This window comes from Octopus sinensis, linkage group LG1 (genome assembly GCF_006345805.1).
Source record: "Octopus sinensis linkage group LG1, ASM634580v1, whole genome shotgun sequence".
Classification (NCBI taxonomy): Eukaryota; Metazoa; Mollusca; class Cephalopoda; order Octopoda; family Octopodidae; genus Octopus; species Octopus sinensis.
The window spans coordinates 59,848,848-59,870,015 of record NC_042997.1 but is presented as its reverse complement, the minus strand read 5'-3'; the positions used below and the strand labels follow the sequence as shown (position 1 = coordinate 59,870,015).

Below are 21,168 nucleotides of genomic sequence, written 5' to 3'. Positions count from 1 at the left end.
AAATCAAGTTGTAAGGTAGTAGCTTTAGCAGAAGACTTCATAAATGTAGAGCTGCTGTCAAATATAAAGTTCATCAGAAATGACTGCAAATTTGTTATTAAAGGTACTGACACTGCAATATTTTCTCTGACACAGTGAAAACAAGAGTGAAGTTACCCAATTCCAGTAAGCACAATGCATCATCAACATCAATTTCAGACGCTTAATTTGTTACCAATCACAATTAACGTTTAATTGGTGATCATTAATCTTTATATTCACTACGAACAGTCAGATGTGTGATAACATCATGTAATTAAAATGTCTTCCAAGAATGGTTGCAAACAGATTTATATTTTGCCACTTATTAAAGAATGTAGTAGCTTTGAGAAATTTTTCTTTAAATACACAAATATTGGAACTATTCATAAATATTGTTTTTGTTATACATTCTTTGTTGTGTTATGTCTATAATCACAAAGGACTATTTAGTAGAACTGACTCAGTTTAAACGTACACATATCTTTTCGTTCCAATTTCCCAGAGGTAGTAATTGTAGCATAGCAGATGATTTTTTTCAATGAAACATTATGTTTAGCCATGCAAATATTTACGATTTTTTTCTTTATACCATAAGCAATCATAGAGTCAACATCATCATCATCATAATCTTAACCACTTTCACTTTGAATTCCTAATCCTTGAAGATTCTTCATAGTGTACATGGAAAAAAGATTACTTATTCATTTAGGAATTGACTTAACAGATGAAGCATTGTTTGTTCTTGGTATAAGACGGTTGAAGAACTAAATTAGTTTAAATTCTTATAAGAAGGTTAAAGTTGGAAGTAAATATACGGTTTTCTTAAATAAGATCACAAACGTCTGGTCATTGTACGTCTGACATTTATATGATGTAATTTAATTCATTCTTTCATCATTTAATTTGAAGAAAATGGTAAAGTGACCTTATGTTTTCCAAGTTCTCATAGACTAGGACATAGAAAGATATGGAGGAGGTTAATATCGTTAGCTTTCAGTTAAAACACCCGCCAAATAGTGGTGAAGTGTGGAACAATATAGACAGTGTGAGTGTTCTAGAGAGAGCATGTTCTAACATGGCAAAATATTTAGTAAAGACTTCAGTGAGTGTGATTCATGACATAAGTAACGACATTTCGGTAGTGTTCTTGAATCATGAGTTTCATATCACTACAATCTTTCGTATAACTGTTTTGTTTTGCTTGGGGATTTGTTTGTTTGTGCGTGTGTGTGCGCGCGCGCGTGTGTGTGTTTGTGCGTGTATGTGTGTGCATGTGTGTGTGTGTGTTTTATGTACATTCAAGCTGGCTTGTACTTATGTCTATTGGTAATTGCTTTCACTAGGTGACTGTTATATATCATTTTGTTAGTACGCTTTTGAATGTCGTCGTGTTGTTGTTTTCCATGGGCCAGTTTGAGGGGCGTTTGTATCTAATATTTAATATCGTTGTTATACTTTATTTCTTTTATTTGTCATTCGTTTCTATCTGATATTTCATTGATAGTGATGTTATTTTGATTATTTTCGTATTGTTACTTTGCATTAGTCAATTTCGTCGCCTATTCTGTCTCTACTAGTCGAGTTTGCTTTCTCTCCCGTTTCACTGAATTGTTATTCGGTTAATATCTATATTGATTATTTGAAGATTGTCTGATGTCGCTCAATTATATTATGCTGAAGACGATTTCTGTTTCGTTTATTGATCCAATATCTCTAAACTGAGATTCTTTTTCAATGGTTTATATATTGATCACTTTGTTTTACTTGGAAAATATTGTTATTCAGTTGGGATCGACGTTACCGTACTTCGACTGACATCACCACTGATACATCATCATTATTTCCTCTGTTTGAAATTTGGGCCGATTTTCTAAAGTAGTACTAAAATAATATAATCTAATACACATTCAAGGATATATCCACAAAATACACAGGGAAGTAGGAATATTAATGTTAAAATATCAACTAGCTCAACTTCAGAGTATTGAGCACTCCGTAACTATTATATATACATATACTAGAAGATGTATTGAGAAATATATTAAGTTCCCACTTTTTAAACCTGTAGTGTACTCTATTCACATAGACACAAGTTGTGTGTATATAGCTATGTCTATGTTTGAAGTCCAGAAGATTCAATTGCTGAACACCAACAACGGTTGGACAATAACAACAACCTTAACACCACAGACCGCAATAATATGAAATAGCACAAAGCGGTGTTCAAGAGGTTGCTGAGATAAATTGATATATATTTTAATACTGCTTTTTGTCCTTACATTTTTAGACTTGTAAAAACATCATCATAGAATAAAAATCATCTTCGGTCCGTGAGGAGATTAGTACCTTATAGCTAATCATTGTCAAATAAAACTCGGGTAGGACCAAGCTTGACAGTCTAATTTGCTTTAAAGTACACCCACAAACAATGACGATTAAATAATTAATTAATAGTGTGCAACGCAGTATTTTTAATAATTTGAAATGCAAGGCGTGCATTTTTTATTAACATTCAATTTTAGCATTGCTGTTAAATGTAAATTAGAGATGGTTTCGACACAGATTTTATCTCCTCGAGGGAAAAGGAAACCGCTCTGGCCAATGTTTATTCATGCAAAACTTTCATCATCACTCTACATAAAGCTTAGTTTCGTTACTCTTTACCTGGTGTATACATATTAGGGCCAACTTGTTCTATGTCTTTTAATAAATCACAATTTCAACCATGCTCAGAAAAGTAAACAAGGTGGTTACACCACAATTGAAATGAATCAAACCAGTTTTTATTTTTGTCCGTCCATCAAGGTGCTCAATGAATTAATTAACTGACATTGTCAGTGTATGGACTGTTAAGCAAACTAAATAGGTCACTCTGCCTTTGTCTGGGTTTGAATACCCTAATATATCTATAAGCTACTTTCCGTGCTCAGGTGTATATTCTTTTTATGATAGAGATCAAACAAGACCGGAACATTTTCAAATCGATTCAGTTTTTTTCTTCTGCTCACTGTGGTATCTATGCATTTGAAGCATTTTGTAAGCCTTTTACAGTAAGAGCAGCAAAAATCTAGCACAGTATCCAACACCGGAAATGTATGTGCGTGTGTGCCTCTGTGTGGCGTGTGTGCGTGTGTGTGCCTTAGTGGTTAGGATGATACACTAATGAACGTAAGATTGTGGATCCGATTCGTGGACCGCGTGATGTGTTGTTTTCTTGAGCAAAACACTCCATTTCACGTTGCTTCAGTCCATTCACCTGGCAAAAATGCGTAATCCTGTGACGGACTGGTGTCCCGTCCAGAGATTGGGCTGGAGCATATACACCACAGTATCCGGGAAGCCTTGCTTATGACTCTATAACACAGGGAAAACCTTTGATCCTTTTGTGATACACACACACGCCCACCCCCATATATATATATATATATATATATATATATATATATATATATATATATATATATATATATATATAATTAAGATTCAGTTGAATTAGGTACTTAAATTGCGGTACCAAGCCAGTTCGGTAAAGTCCGTGTAGCTAGAAGTTAGGTGAACAAAATGAAAATAAGTAACAAGGATGTCTAGGTATCAATACATTACGCCCGATTAAATGGAGCCGCCTGAAACGGCCGTAATGCATTGATACCTGGACATCCTTGTTATTTATTTGCATATATATATATATACATTACTTAGTGGACTTGAAGGACCTTTGCTAGCACTCTGCTAATGTTCAACTTGAAGCCGTTTAAAGGAGGGACATAAGCGGAGTCGGGAGGAGATTACAGAAGGCTAACATTCTGGGAGGAAAGAACTAGGTACAGTGCTTAAAGTGAAGCCTGGTTTGGACACAACAAGGGTCGCGAGTGGAGGAATGACGAATGGGTCAGGAGTTCCTCAGTGGTGGAGATATGGGATCAGTCAGCTCCGGGAGCAGAAGCCAGTATGTTCTTGTGCGTAAGTACGTCTTTGCATTAGACATCTATATGTGTAATGTCCGCATGATTTGTGTTCCATACAAGTAAAAAAAAAACAACCTTTAGAGATATGAGAAGAGAAAATGCAATGAGTATCTACATAAAGTAAGAAATATTGCTACAAAATAGAGAGACGACTGATGAGTGCGAGGAAAGAGAGAAACGATGCATACTGTTACTGAATGTAAGAAAAAAAAGACTGAAAGATAGGGAGGAAGAAATATAGATTCTGTTTATAGAGAATGATAAATTAATCGTTAGACATACTGCATCGAATAACCAAATGAAGAGAGCAGAAAATATATCAAATGATAAAGAAGAACTCGACAAATACGATGATGTTTGGCTACTGTATTAGTTATGCCTTTACATAAGTTATTGCTGGAATTTCCTTTTAATGTTGAGAAAATTTAGGAAAAATATCGGGAAAGAAAAATACTAACACAAAAATAAAATCATGGACCACTGTGAACAAAGATAAATCTAGAGAGCATTTTATGTCGTTGTTTATATGAATAATGTTAAATGTTTCTACACACCACTACATGTCTTGTAAAGCCAACTTTTCACAAGATGTAAAATATTTGTTTCGCTTTCTTGCTTTCTTGTCTAGATTACCTGAAGACACGAAGAAAATATATGAACCTGGTAAACCTTGCTCAAAATGTCCAGAGGACACAAAATGTGTTAACGACCTATGTTTAAGTAAGTATAGTTACTCACATAATTCATCATAAAATAAATTATCATTCGCTTGTAATAATACTTTATACACACATGTGTATATATATATATATATATATATATATATATATACACACATTTGTATATGTGTGAGTGTACATGTGTATACGTGTGTGTGTGTGTGCATGTATAGGTTTGAGTATGTATGTAATTATGTATACATAGGTGTATATGAATATGCGCGTATTATATATATAATATATATATATTTATACTTATATATATTATATATTCATATATATATATATATATATATAATATATATATATATATATATATATATATATATATATATATATATTATATATATTATATATATTATATATATATATATATATATATATAATATATATATATATATATATATATATAATATATATATATATATTATACCAACCATTATGGAAGCCACCATTTAAAATGACATTAACGAAGTGTAAACATAATTTAATGTAAGATCATTATGAAGTTAAACTTTTATTTTGAGTTCTTTTCCGTGCTTATGTTGCTTCGTGCGTATAAATATGTATATTTGTATATGTGCGTGTATATATACATATATATGTGTGTATGTGTGTGTATACATATATATATATGCATATATATATATATATATATATATATATATATATATATATAATATATATATATATAATATATATATATTATATATATATATATATATATATCACATATATATATATATATATATATAATATATATATATATATATATCATCGCAGCACTTATGCTGATATTACCTGCTGTAATTCATACATGTTTATTTCCCTTATCTTCCACAAACTGTTCTGGAAAAAGTCTGGTGCAGATTGTATACTCACCATATAATGTTATCGATATATTTTCAGATTTACTCTGAAACTGATGTTTTCTTTTTGCAGCATTTTTTCTTTTGACTTTTCTTTCATCAATTACATTTAAAAGAAAGATTTCTAAATTAAACTCATGACATCTTCATGTCAAAATCTATTGTCCTAAAATATCATTACAACTTCTCTAATCTTTTTCGCACAAATATTATATCAAAACAAACCGGTCACGAGAAATTTCTACTTACGGACGCTTTCACGTAAAGTCACACTGGTCTATTTTTCATTCAAGTTTTAGGCGTGAACATCTGGAGGGATTTGCGCTTTAAATTGTGCTAATAAATGAATAACAAGCAGGTATTTGCTTGACATATTTTAGGGAGTCATTCTCGAGAATTAGTATCCCTGTAATGCAACAGAGACTACTCGTAGAGGTATTTATTTATTTTATCGAATGTCACTGCGCAAGGGAAGGTACTACATAAATGAATTTAATAGCCGATTAATCTACCTTCGTATCTATCCCTAACGATGTCTAAAATTAAATCTAGTGAGCAATAGAATTTTGCCTGTCTTCGACATCTACATTCTCTTCTATATGCTATGTTTTAAATAGTACATGTAATCAATACCAATAACACAAAACATTTCCTTGCGTGATCAATATAATTTATAAGCCAATTAATAACAAATTTTAAAATATTTTGTTATCACTGATTCAATTATATTTAGATTATATTAAAACCTTTTGTAAAGTGAATGTCAAATCGCAATTGCAAAGTTCAACAATAGTTGTTAATTTGAAAAATATGGGAAGCATTGTTCTCATATTCAAATATCCAATTTAAGAATATTACAAAATATTTATTTTTCACCTATGTAAATATAGGGAGGTGTGTGTGTGTGTGTTTATGTGTGTGTGTGTGAGTGTGCCTTGAAATATACACTTTAACACATATGAACGCATATATACAGACACACACAAACGCACACTTTTATGTATACATGTATGTGTGCGTTTGTGTGTGCGTTTGTGTGTGTGTGTGTGTGTATGTATGTGTGTGTGTGTGTGTGTGTGTGTGTGTGTGTGTGTGTGTGTGTGTGTGTGTGTGTGTGTGTGTGTGTGTGCACTGGAGATGAACATGTTGCACTCATTAATAGTCTACCGGGTATTCTGATATTGAAAACTTTACGAAGGACCACCGATCTAATCGAGTAAGTAATTGGTAGGCGCTTTTTCATTCGAAAGGGAGATCTTTTTTATCCACCTTGGATCGATCATTTTCTGCTAAATATCTATCGTTACGGAAGAAGTATCAAAGCTACGTACGCTATGACCTACTTAAACATTACGTTGCGGAACATTTCTATTGAGCGCGGACAAATTGAAGTGCATGTAGATCACAATAAAGAAAAGCGGTTACTGTTTAGCTATATGGTATCGGACAACGGTACAATATATTAGCAGGCTTTCGAGAAACGGAAAGACTAAAGTGATCCTGAAACTGTAAAACAGAAAGCGGCGGCAGCTCATCTGCTTTCTTTACGGTAATGATTATTGAGCCATCGAATGAGGCTCTACGTCATCTGTTTATATATTATTAATAGCCGACAAATCTCCCTCAGATCACAACTTAGCGACTTACAAAAGTAAGGACACTTCTTGTGTGTGTGTGTGTGTGTGTGCGTGTGTGTGTGTGTGTGTGTGTGTGTGTGTGTGTGTGTGTGTGTGTGTGTGTGTGTGTGTGCGTGTGTACAATTTCGTGTTTTCCTTAGACGCAATGCACAGTACCAGAATTTTCAACACGACCCAACTAGCAAACTACTCCGAATCCTCATTAGAGGAGTCAGGACAGACTAGTTTGTGTTTACACCAAGTCATATAACTTGTAATAATGCATTCAAACCAATTATTGATATTTTTTAAAGCATTTAATACGTACGTTTCAGACCTTGCGTAATATATGATAGGAATATATTAACTGCAGAAGATTTTGCGTAAGGGGATGTATTACCTACTATATATATATTACACAAGATCTGAGACGTACGTATTAAATGCTTTATCATTATTTTGTTTAACTTCATATATATACGTGTGTGTGCATGTATGTATATATATATATGTATATATATGTATTATATGTATGTATATGTATATATATGTATATATATATATATATAGATATATATATATATATATATATAATATATATATATAATATATATAGATATATATATATAATCAGATAGAAAGGAAAACAACTCCCTGTACAGAACAATAACTTAGCGCTCTAATTAATAGAGCAACATGAAATATAAAGATTGATAAAAAGAGAACAAATTTCAGGAGTCAGAATACATTTCGTCAGTAGATTTCACAACATCGGAATACTTCATAAAAATATATGTAAATATAAATATGTAGATACAATATAAAATATAAAACATAAATATACTCGAATGACATCATATAAAATTGTACGTCCGTGTTTGGAATCAATAAGAAAGCTATTATATATGCACGGTCAATATTGCATTAATCCAAATTATCATCTAGATGAAAGAGTGGTTCAAAATGATTTAAAGAGGAATCCATAGATAAATCTAGTAAAAGTTCAAATTATTACGGCCGTTTCAAGAACATGTGGTATGAAATGGGCGAATCATTTCCATATGAAACGGCTGTAGGAATTTGAACTTTCACTGGATATATCTATGGATTCTTCTTTAAATAATTTTGAACCACCCTTTCATCTATGTGATAATTTGGATTAATGCAATATTGACCGTGCATGTATAATAGTTATCTCATTGATTCCAAACACGGACATACAATTTCATACGATATACCGTCAATATGGACATATTTCGGCCAGTTTGGAAACGTCTAAACCATTCGTACACTTGTGTGCGGCTCATGCACTCCTCTTCCAATTACTTTCTGCAACATTGTGCAGTATATTTATGTTTTATATTTTATATTCTATCTACATATTTATATTTATGTATATCTTTATGAAGTATCCCCATGTTGAGAAATCTTCTGACTGCTGAGTTTTGTTTTTCTCTGTCTCTCTCTTTCTATTATATATATGTATACATTTTTATGTAAATATCAGTATGTACTGTAGGCATAATATGGCTGAATGATTTAAAATACGTTTCGCAATCACAAAGTTTGTGTTCGATCCGACTGCGTGGCATCCTATGCAATATCATTTTATATAGTCTCAGATCAACCCATACCTTGTGAATTAAATTGAATTAAACGGAAGCAGTTTAGAATCTGAATGGATAAACTGTGCCCGTAAATCAAAGGTCCAGCTCATTCTTTTTACACAGTCACGTTGATTTCATTTACACGTTAAATTAATTATCATGAGATTTAATTCATCGTACCATTATAAATTCATGTCGGAAATTATGACCGAAATTCATTAACATTTTTTAAGTATGTATGGATTGCTTGAAATTTACATCTGTTATCTTAGACATCATCAGCTTACCGTACAAAACATCTGGTATATCAACAATATATGATATATAAATGATTTTTTTTAACTTCAGATATATAAATATGCTCAATAATACGCGGTCTGATCAATAAGTATCCGGACTGTTGCCATAGTAACGAAACTAAAGCACGCGGAGTAAAGCCTCTTGGCATAAATTAATCTTAAACTCTGCTGTCTATGCGCAGTAAGTTTTAATGTTCTAACTCCCTTCCATTGTTTACAGCAGTGCTTGGAAGGATTGATCGTGACAGAGAAAGTTGCCATGGCGATACCTGCTAAGAGGCCTCCGCAAAGTTACATAAAGTAAATAGAGAGGAATGTATGAACCGCAAACAAATATGCGAGTGGTTCAGATGTTTCTATGATGGCTGAAAAAATATCCATATTCACGAACGTTCTGGGAGACCTGTAACCAGCAGAATTGAGAAAAACATGTGCGTGCAGCTGTGAGGGAAAATTGTCAAATTACCATCCGTAAGGTATCAGAGGATGTGCAGATTAGTTACGATTCAGATCAGTCCATTATCACTGAATATTTGGGTATGAGACGCGTGTCTGCTAAGTTTGTGCCAAATCTGCTTTCAGCTGACCAAAAGGACACTCGGGTTTCAGTTTCACAAGATCTCCTTAATTGTGTCGAGAACGATGAAAACCTTTTGAAAGCTCTGCGTTGACCTCTGAGCAGGTATTCCCAAGATTTTGGCAAAATTTGATGCAGATTCTCTGCTCAACTTCCTTTGTCATGGTCAATACGACGATCACACGCTACAGACGGTCCTTCCAAGGTCAATCTGAGCCAAGCAGCTTTACTCTGCGTGCTTTAGCATCATCACTATGACAACAGTCCTGATACTTATTGATCAGACCACGTATACTGTGTATAAGCACATCAGAAATTCATTCACACACATTCATACACATTCGAGCACATACTCTCGCAAACATACGCACACACATACACACACACATATATATATACATATACATATTTGTGTGTGTATCAACACACACATAGGTATGTACAACCCACTCATACTTGGGTCCATTTCTCTCATTTAATCTCTTGTCATGGTTACAAATTTCTAAGTTTGAATTCCAGGTGAGCAAAATGTGACGCTGGGTTATAGTAAGTATGGTGCATGTTTGAGTTTAAGTCTTAACTCAGCATGATTCAACTTGTTTATATAAAATCTTTTTCTATTATTTCAGCTTCAATTTTTACCTTATATACGTCTTGATTTTTCTCTTTGCGTGCATCCCTTTTTGATACTTCAACTCCTTAAAATCCATTTCCATTTCCCTGTGCTCCATATATTCAGTTACTTGTCTCTGCTCCAGCATATCCTGCCATATTTGCAGTCATACTCACAAAAATATGGCATATATATATATATATGTTTGTGTGTATGTGTATGTATGTATTTGTGTATGTATGTATATATATATACATATATTATATATATATATATATATATATATATATATATATATATATATGTATATATATATATATATATGTATATATATATATATATATATATATATATATATATATATATATATATATATATATGTATACATATATATACATATATATCGCCAGCAGACACACAAAAATATATTCCCTGAAATATACATGCTCAACAACAGAATTAAAATGAAAATTTTCAAAAATCTTCCTTTTCTTTCTTCAAGAACTGATTGTGATCCCTGAAATACAAGCTTCTGTGTACTTGCTCTTTCCTCGCGCCTGTCCTGATTCATCTAACTGCTTCCCTTTTTGTCCTAAAAATTATGTTTTACAATTTAATAATTCCCTAACTATTGCTTAATGTAAATAAATAACACAGACTTTTACTATGGCATAATTTTATCTCAAAAACTCCCATGATAGCAAGATATATCCCGTTTCTCATATAGCGCAATATAGGACTGAAATAAAATATAAATTACAAGGTACTTGAAAAGTTGTAAGTACTGTCTTGTTCTTAACATACCTATAAATCAAGTATTAAAATTCTAATACCAGCTACCTATATCAAATAATTCTATGGGTCATAGTTTAAGACACTTTTATTCTTAAAACACTTATATACAGTTTATTTCTTCGCAATGCAATAAACCGAGTTATTTCAATACTGATTCTATTTAAATTCGATTTACATTTTCCATTGGAGCCAGTTCATGTATCTACCGATATGGAGCAAAATATAGATACTATCTTTGCTTTATAAATTTAATACCAGATTTAATGCAGTCGCTTTGATGTAAAAATAAATATAACTGTAAAGTAGAGTTATAATCAATACAAACAAATTAGTTTTAGTTAAAGTCATTATAAATTTGTTAGAATTCAGAAGCATTGATGTTATCATGTAAAATTATTTGTCCCATAATTAAAGGACAATGTAAGGGTGAATTTAAGGGTTAAGTATTTACGCTGAAATAAACTAGAACTGCTATATATGGCTAAAACAAAACCTGAGAAATTTTTCTTGCATGTTTGCCTTCTTTTAAGGCTTTTCTCTTCTAACTTCTCTCCTAAATTATTCCCTTCTTTCTATACCTTGGAAGTTTTATTCCGGCCTTTCTTTCATTTCATTAACTTGAGAAATCTTTCCTTTTAAAAAGAAAATAACAAAATAAAAATGTGTCGCTTTTAAAAGAAATAACAGTTCATATACATAACAATGAAACTATCTTACCAAAGCATAAGTTTTACTAATACAGATTTAATACATTAAATAATTGTATTAATTTATAAAAACATTTCGATTGGATTCTGGGTAGACAATGTCTAAAAGTTTAATATCTGTTTCTTACGATGTACATATAATTTATATTGAAATTATATATGTGTGTGTGTGTGTGTGTGTGTGTGTGTGTGTGTGTGTGTGTGTGTGTGTGTGTGTGTGTGTGTGTGTGTGTGTGTGTGTGTGTGTGTGTGTGTGTGTGCAATACACAATTTTATTCAACATATCTACACAGCAAAGTGCAAGATAAGATTGTTAATATGACTCCTACAAAATATTTATGATAAAATCTTCTGAGATACATCCCGATACATTCTGTATATTATACTTAAACAGAGAAGTTATTCTTTACTCATTTCTTTCTAAAACTGGAGATTTTCACTCAAAAGCTATTTCATAATGTCAGTAAAATATCAAGTTTATTAATTAGCACTGTACCTATTATAATGTTAGTTTTCTACCTAGTTGAGTGTTATCCTAAGTATTAGGCCACTACCAAGGATATCTGTTAACCTGTATAGTATAGTATTGTCCGTTTACTTAATATAGCTATAGCATTGCGCTCTTAACAAATGTAAAGAGAAATTCCTTCTCGGAATCATCTTACCTTTTTGAGATGTGAAGATCCCTGAAATTAAGATAATAAAATAGTTGAAATGGTCAAAAGCTGACAAATTCAACTGTTCTGCAAGTCATTTATATACTATAATTCCAAGAAATTTCCAAAAGTCCTCTTGAATATAATAAGGGATTCTTCAGTATAATGAAGGCTTTTGTTTTGTAATCGGTCCATTGTATTATTGGTAATAACCTTTTTGTTGAGATGAAAGGTTAATTTACAATTGCTTTGTTTTGCCTTGCCTTGCCTTGCCTCCTTTACTCCTACATGAAGTTAAGTGGTTGCCGTTGCGATACGTGACGTGTTTTTGGCATTGTTTAGATTTTGGCAGAACCTACTCCTCTCTAGGTCTGACCACAGCCAATTTCTTTCAAAAAGAGAGAGTAAAACAGAAAGAAGTTATTCAATAATCAGGCTAAAATATAGTTCGAATGCACATTCATATAGAAGAATGGTTGTTCAATCTGAACTGTAGAAGCAATATTTCATTTCCCTAAAACAACTATAAGTTAGGATAAAATTTTTAGTCTTTGCCTTATTTTTTAATAATAATAATAATAATAATAATAATAATGGCAACAGCAACGATAATGACAAAAATAATTATAATATTCTACTATATTACTAAAGTTAATTTCACTAGGGACTAATATCGCTCCAAAATATTTTATACATTTAGAGTAAACTTTAGCGTGTTATCTACCCAAAATCATTCCAACTAATCCGAATCTAATCTTTAAATTTCTTTCTCTCAAACTCTATCTATCTATCTCCCTCTCTCTCTCTCCCTCTCTTTCCTCTCTCTCTCTCTCTCTCTTCCTTTCTTTTTTCTTTCGTTCAACTTTCTTCTTTCTCTCCTTATATTTCAATGGCGCTATTTGTGTATATATAAATCTCTCTCTTTTCCCTCTCTCTCTCTCTCTCTCTCTCTCTCTCCCCATATATATATATATATATGTATATACATAAAGAAAAACGTGATACTCAGACGTATGGAATCATGGGAAATCTTAATCGAACGCAGCCTAAATTCATCCCACCTTCGCCTGCACTCTAATAGTTTGGCTCTGCTAAATCTTTTTTCCCTTTATATGCCTTTTTTCTGCTATCTGACCATCCCCATCCCATGAAACATACTTCTGCTGAAATTACATCACAATTTTACACACTAAATATTTATCTGTTAATCAGCGATGAAATATCAAGATTACATTCTAGCATCATTTTATCATAAATATGCAATTCTGTTTATTTATTTTTTTAAAAAACCATTATTACATTTTGTTTTCTTTTACCTCCCATATTTTGATTTTCCCATTTCCTGATTATCGTTTCCTTTAACAAACCACAATTACATTCGGTTGCCATATTTGTGAACCTGTGATTTGCGTTTTGATGGTGAACATTTTGAAGTGTGGAGTTTTTAAATTTGCATGTGTATTTACAATTCATTTTCCCAAACTCTGAAAACTTAAAATGATAAGATAATTTTCGATTTAAACAATAATCATATAAATGATATTCCTCGAAACTATATTTGATTTAAATTTATGATACGCTACAAGCCAATAGTTTTAATAAGTCATTTTTATTAATCTTTACTTTTGGCTAAAGTACATTTCGTGCTAAAATATTGAAAGAAAATCATCGCAAGATATGAATATCTTGTTTTAATAATTTTAATTGACTGCAATTCTTTACTTTTTAAAACTATATTTAAAATAAAAGAATTATGTTTATTTTATTTCTTTCCAGTGTTCGCATTTTGGAAATTATTAAAATAGATTTATATATATATAATCAATTTAAACTCGTTCTCTTTCCCGAAGAATCAACGAATTGCTTTTTGCTCTGAAACTTGCTAGATATCTTTAAAGCGTCACTTGGTATTTATTCCGAATCACTCATTAGAAGTTCTGAATCAAAACGATATTTCGTGACTTATGTTGATTAAAGATAATTAGAAGTTTATTTTAAAAGAAATTCATCTAAACTTAATTCTCAGATATTGTGAACGTATGTCATCGATATTTGTATTATGATGTAAAATTTCAGTGTAATTTTCTCGCTGGAATCTCTAAACTTATAGACATGCTTCATTTTACTTCCGAAATGAACTGTCTGGAAATAATATTTTTCTTATTTCCATTAATTTTAAGGGTATATTTTTTGTAAGATTAAGAAAATCATTGAGGTTAACATTTATATGTAAAGAGGTCAGATCCTGCCATATCGAGATTGCTTCGCAGTCACAAACCTCAGTTGACTTTGGGTCTGAACACTACAAATTCCCACATCATTTTTAGCGTTTACAAAGATTTTTTGTGTTATGAAAATATGAGGGTAGACATAATGGCAGCGGTAGGTTCTTATTTGTTCGCGTCTACGAACTAATTATAATTTTCATTTGAAATAATTTCGCTTATGTCGTAGAGAAAATTATGAACTTCCCTCAATCTTCACACAACCATATAAATATGTAACGTAAAAAGAAACCAAAGAAAACACTCGGCCAACTTTCTTTTCTTCAGATGCTTCTAATGTTATTCTTATTTTTTGCATGTTCACTTTCCCTAAATCATCAACAAACATAATATTCTTGTCGAATTTCAGGCGAAGAGCTTTCTAAAAGGTTAAGAACCCCTCCCGAGTACCATCGACGTTTTCTAAGAAATAAAGCCACTCTTGACGCTAGGAGACTTCGAAGACAACTGGCAGGAGCAGGTATATTTTTCTTTCAGCATTTTTATTTCTTTTATTCTACATACTTCTTAGTAAGAAATCTAATCTTAAGCTTTTCCGGGTTTTTTTTGTTTTTTTTTTGTTACTCTTTGTTTTATCTCCATAAAAGTAGATTCAGGAAAGTAACGAGACGTCTTTGCAGATATGCACCCAAGAATACATATATTTATATATGTGTGTATGTATAGCATAATTGTCTTTTGATCCGAAAATATTTTGAAAGAACTTAAGATATGAAATCATAAGAAATTTTGCGTGTATATAGAAAGGTTGGAAATAAAATCTTCTGTATTTATGTTAGAACAACTAAATTTAAGAGGTACCCGAGCAGCTATATGTTTTCGTATGTTTTCGTCAAAAGGTGGTATGGATTTTATAGGAACGGCTAAAAGTTTTATCAGTTAAAGTTCCAACACAGACATTACCTCCGCAACTAAAATTTTAACCTGCATACGAATGAAAATATCTATTGGATTCATTTAAATGTTTCTTTTCTTTATTCTTTCAAATAAATACGAATAAATGTGTCATTGCTCGTTTTTGATAGGAAGCATGACTGATACGGAAGAATATTATATGAAGAGCGCCCATAACACTCTTCGTCGAAGGACTAACAAACAAGAATTGGTAAGTGTTGTCGAATTTTTAAAAGGAAGTTCTTTAGATTAAGTTAGAATAGCTCTCATTTTGATTATATTTAAATCAATTTTAGTATATTTCTATGATTTTTATATTTGATAGTCTTTCGATAAATTTTTATGGTACAAAATATTCGTAAAATCTTTATTTTTATAAAGAACACTTCATAAATGTAATACTTATTTCAGAAATGGAGCCCATATCTCAGTAGATGGGCAAATTATGTTATTCGCTGTGATGAAGAATATCCTGGTCCCAGAAGTGCTTACACTAACTTCGGAAAGTTGTTTACATCAGACCGGGACAAAGATCAAGTAAGTTATATCAATTGTTTGAAATAAGTATTTCGAGTATTATTTTAACAAATGCTGTTTTCAAATGCGCGCGAAAATAACAATTTTTCATTTTTGTGTGTGCTTCTTTTAATAAATGCATTCTGTATACTTCTTTAACATTTAATTATGAAAAGACGTGCGTGTAGTACGAACCTTGAGGTACACCATTGGTAATTTTTCTGGAGCTATGAGTTCTGTTGGTAAACGTACGTTGAGTTATGCTAACGTTGAAAGCTCTTCATCTAGTTATGTAATGAACTTGAATTGTAGATAATGTTTTCAACAACATGGTACAATCGATTCAATTCAAGTTCCCACTAAAAGATTAAGGAAAATTATAACAACGTTTTAGCAGTTTCAATATCACCAATAGCGGTGCAGAAGTGATGGTAAGTTTGTTTGTTTGATTTTGTAGCATATTAAAAACTTTTTCCATTAGCTTATGGGGCTATTCTAGTTTCCAATAGTGCAAATATACCTGATCCTAGCAGGAATGAGATTGCACACCTGACATTTTCAAATTTGTGACAGCAAATGATTGAGATTAAAGAAATAGTTGGATATAGGTTCTATTTACTGATTGTGTCTTCAAATTCACTAACAGACTTACGGAGAACTTTTCGATGTGTAATACGGAGTTGCAGCAAAGTTTACACATTGAATGTGAAGGGGGTAATAGATTCCAGTTGTAAGGATGTTGCCTGTATGTTAAATGGAAGAGCATGACTTAGTAGAAAAAGGACAGTTGTAATGACAAGTGAGAGCATGCATTTGGTTTGTGTGTGTGTGTGTTAATGTGTGTGTGTGTGTTTGTGTGTGTGTGTGTGTGTGCCTGCGTGTGTGTGTGTGTGCCTGCGTGTGTGCGTGTGTGTGTACTAAAGATACAGAAGTTAAGTTAATTTCTAGTAAGCTATTTAGTCAATTAGTTAATATCTAGATCAAAAAACTAAAGAGCAATTAGGTAATACTTTAGATTTATTATATACATCAACGGCAAGTATTTTAGTAAGATATTCATTAAACTATAACTTAGAGCAACATAGTAGAATATAGCTCGATATAAAGTTTAGAAGAAAATTATGTTTGCATTGCATGTTTGCTCCTAACAATCTTCGCAGAAAAAAAGAGTGTTCCTTTGAAACTTATGCTGTGTATTTTAATCCTGCTTGTATTCAATGCATGTTGCTGTATTTTTTATTTTAGGGACTGCGCGTTGGAAATCGCAAATGGTATCGGTGCAACGGCGTGCGTGCTTTTTTTATCTCCTGTATAATTTTGTTGGTGACGGTTAATCCAGAAAACAAACCAATTACAACTAAATCTTTCAACTTCTTTAATTTGTGCAATTCCTAACCTAACATATCTTCTTGACAACAACATTAATAATTATTATTATTATTATTATTATTATTATTATTATTATTATTATTATTATTATTATTTGTACTATAGACATAAGGGTTGAAATTTTGGGAGAGGAGTCTAGTCGATTACATCGACTCCAATGCTCAGCTGGCACTTATTTTATCGACCACGAAAGGAGGAAAGGCAAAGTCGACCTCGGCGGAATTTAAGCGCAGAGTATTCTTACCTCTTTATTTTCAGAGTTTAAGTCACAAATTTGTATACTATGACTCCGATGTTGATACTCCAATGTTAAAAATCAATGACTAGAATATAATGGACATTTTTACAGGTGCATATGAATGTCTCTAGAAATATAGTATAATTCGGAATGTGGAATTGTAACGAAAACTCAAAAACTGTGTGACTCGTTCATCAGATATTATCACACTTCATCTGATGCAAAATGAACAGATGTAGTGCTATGGTATCGCATTTATATGGCTTATTATGTCGCAAGATGATAAACTGATAAAATTACGGTATCATTCCCATATACTATAGTGCGTTTACCCGAGCACAGGGTGTAATAAGCTCATTGTTATTTTTCAATGAGTCTTTTTTTTTAATATAAAATTCCTTTTAAAGTAAATTATGTTGTTTTTTTATGATATACACTTCTGAAAACTTATTTTCCACTAAATTCTTAAAACAAGGAGTATTTAGTTTTTTACATCTGATACCGAAAATACTGTTATTACATTTTTTGTTAATCATTATAATTCCCACTATTTAACTCTTTTGATGCCAATCCGTCTGAGACTGCTGCCGGTTCTATGATACAAATTTCTTGTTTTAAAGTGAGTATTAAAGTGAGTAGACCCCCTTCGGTCATGAAGGGCCATGGAATTGCACCTAGAAAGTTACCCTCCGAGGCACAAATCCGGGCAAAATTGTTTGTGGAAGGCCAGCAGTTTCCCATGCATATCATCCTCCCCTCTCCACACCACTGATGTTATCCAAGGGAAAGGCAAAGGCCGATACAGCTTGGCACCATTGATGTCGCAACTCATTTCTACAGTTGGGTTAACTGGAGCAACGTGAAATAAAGTGTCTTGCTCAAGAAATCAACACGCAACCCGGTTCGAACTCACAACCTCACGATCGTAAGCTCGACGCTCTAACCACTGAGCCATGCGCCTTCACGGTTTTAAAGTAATCTACATTAAAACCCTCCATCAAAAGTTCGTGATAATTTGTTCCAAACAAAAGCTTAATATAGCAAAGTTATTTTACCAAAATTTTCATTATTTTCAAAATTAACTTGAACAAAGTATTGTTTTTTCAATAAAGATATGGCAACAAAGGGGTACGATTTTTGTCAGCGCGAGTCTATTCAATAATATGCAAAGAATTATGTATATTAGTAAACTATTTAAAGAAACGAGTATCTTTTCGCACAAAATCTTACAGATGAGTGGAATAAAGAGCATGAGGTGAAATGCTTCATATTTCTTCTTGGGACACAATGGATATCTCTCAATTTGATATAGCATCGTACAAATTTTTCCGATATGGTGTAACAGACAAATAAAATGTTTCATTCATCGAGCACAATTTTTTTCTTAAATTCTAATAATACTGTTTCAATTAAACGCTTAAGATGATTAAACATGGAGGCTAAGAATTGCATAAATACATGATACGACAAATGCATTTGTTGCACAACTACAGATGCATTTGGCGCACATTTACAGATACATTTCGCGCACAATTACAGATGCATTTAGCGCCCGCTTACAAATGCATTTGGCGCGCAAACCTTCCCGCTTCCCTTTCATCCTGTAGGTTAGAATTCTTAATATTCCTTTTACTGTTTTCCGACCTTCAAACTGATAGCTGAAACACCCTCTTTATTTCTGAAAAGGAGTTTTATTACTATTAAACACTTCCTCTGTGGGGGGTGGGGTTGCGCGCGTGTCTATGTGTATATACATATCTATATGTGTGTGTGTGTGTGTGTGTGTATAACTTGGTGTTGTAATAATTTTGAGCAACAAATTTAAATTAACAATCCCAATATTTAAGTGTTTAATCGCAATAACTTCTCGTTTTTAATCTCTGTGCTAATATTTTATCAGTTTGTTTGTTTTTTCAATTTTAACATTCTACTCATAATTATGTCTTTTTCTAAACTGATAATTATTCTTTTCTACTCTAGGCACAAGATTTTGGGGGAGGGGGCCAGTCGATTAGGTCGATCCCAGTACGCAACAGGTATTTAATTTATCGACCCTGAAAGGATGAAAGGCAAAGTCGACCTCGGCGGAATTTGAACTCAGAACATAAAGACAGACGAAATACCGCTAAGCATTTTGCCCGTGGTGCTAACGTTTCTGCCAGCTCGCCGCCTTCTATGTTTTCAAATTTTGCCACAAGGGCAGTGATTTGGGGAGAGGGGATGAGTCGATTAGATCGACCCCAGTACATAACTGGTACTTAATTTTTTCGACCCCGAAAGGAGGAAAGGCAAAGTCGACCTCGACGGAATTTGAACTCAGAACGTGGCGACGGGCAAAATACCGCTAAGCATTTCGTCCAGCGTGCTAACGCTTCTGCCAGCTTGCCGCCTTTAAACTGATAATTATTGTCAATAGAAAACAGCGCTTTAAGCTGAGTCAGTCTGATACATAATTCTATTTGTCAGTATTATCGTTGCATTTTTATTAAAAAATAGAGATAATGATGATGGCTGTGTGTAAGACGTTAATGAACGCGAGGCGAAATATAATAAAGTAGATGTTAGAGATGAATATGATGATTATATGGTGTTAATTACTTCCTATAGCTAATACTTCAGAGAATATATTGAGCATAATTTTCAGAATCCCCCTGACGAATATGTTACGAATGTGAATTAATAATGTCGATTTTAAAAAATAGATCGCCTTCAAGAATCAATCAGTTTCGTGATTCTCTTTCTTCATACTGTCAAAAGTATCTATGTATGGGCGTAGGCATGCCTAAGTGGTTAGGAAGTTCGCTTCGCAGTCACAAGATTTCAGGTTCGATCCTGCTGCGTGACATATTGAGCAAACGTATTTGTTGCTATCCATACATATCAATCGTATTATCGGATTGATTTAAGATTTGCGAGTGAAAATTGGGTTGGCAGAAATTATGTGAAGGTTTGTCCAATAGATTGTGCCTATAATTAAAAAGGCCGTATTTTATGGAATATGTCATGCTGATTCAACCAGCATGTAAGTGTTTGCTGAGAGCTCAACCACTTACGCTATAAATAATTCAATGAGTAAGCCATTTAATTGATTGAACAACTTTAATACTACTAGTTAAAAACCAACAGGAAGTCAATTCACTTTTTTTATTTACTTTAAATATGTCCGAATGTTTATCATTTTTATGAAGAATTGAGAAGTGGCCATTCAAATAATTAATTTAAAATCGCAACACTTCAAGAAATCTTCAAATCTATCATATGGAATGTGTTCTTGCCATGCCCCCCCCCCCCCAAAAAAAAACTTTAGTAACATGAGCAACAAGCAACAGAAATTGATTCAAAGACCCAGCTTATGAACGACACTCCTGGCTATAAATATGAAACTCATAGTGATTTTTTTTC

General features: G+C 32.4%; 1 protein-coding gene across 2 annotated transcripts in view; it reads left to right on the top strand.

Moving 5' to 3' along the window:
- Nucleotides 1-21,168, top strand: part of LOC115210809 (GLIPR1-like protein 1) — a 163,523-nt gene that overhangs the window by 137,127 nt on the left and 5,228 nt on the right. Inside the window, exons 4-8 of one of the 2 annotated variants that reach the window (XM_029779558.2) lie at nucleotides 4,615-4,706; nucleotides 10,193-10,219; nucleotides 15,079-15,189; nucleotides 15,755-15,834; nucleotides 16,035-16,160. In XM_029779558.2, coding sequence (XP_029635418.1) covers nucleotides 4,615-4,706; nucleotides 10,193-10,219; nucleotides 15,079-15,189; nucleotides 15,755-15,834; nucleotides 16,035-16,160 — 436 coding nt within the window. The remainder of the gene's footprint in view (nucleotides 1-4,614; nucleotides 4,707-10,192; nucleotides 10,220-15,078; nucleotides 15,190-15,754; nucleotides 15,835-16,034; nucleotides 16,161-21,168) is intronic. The other variant, XM_029779566.2, reaches the window with a different exon arrangement.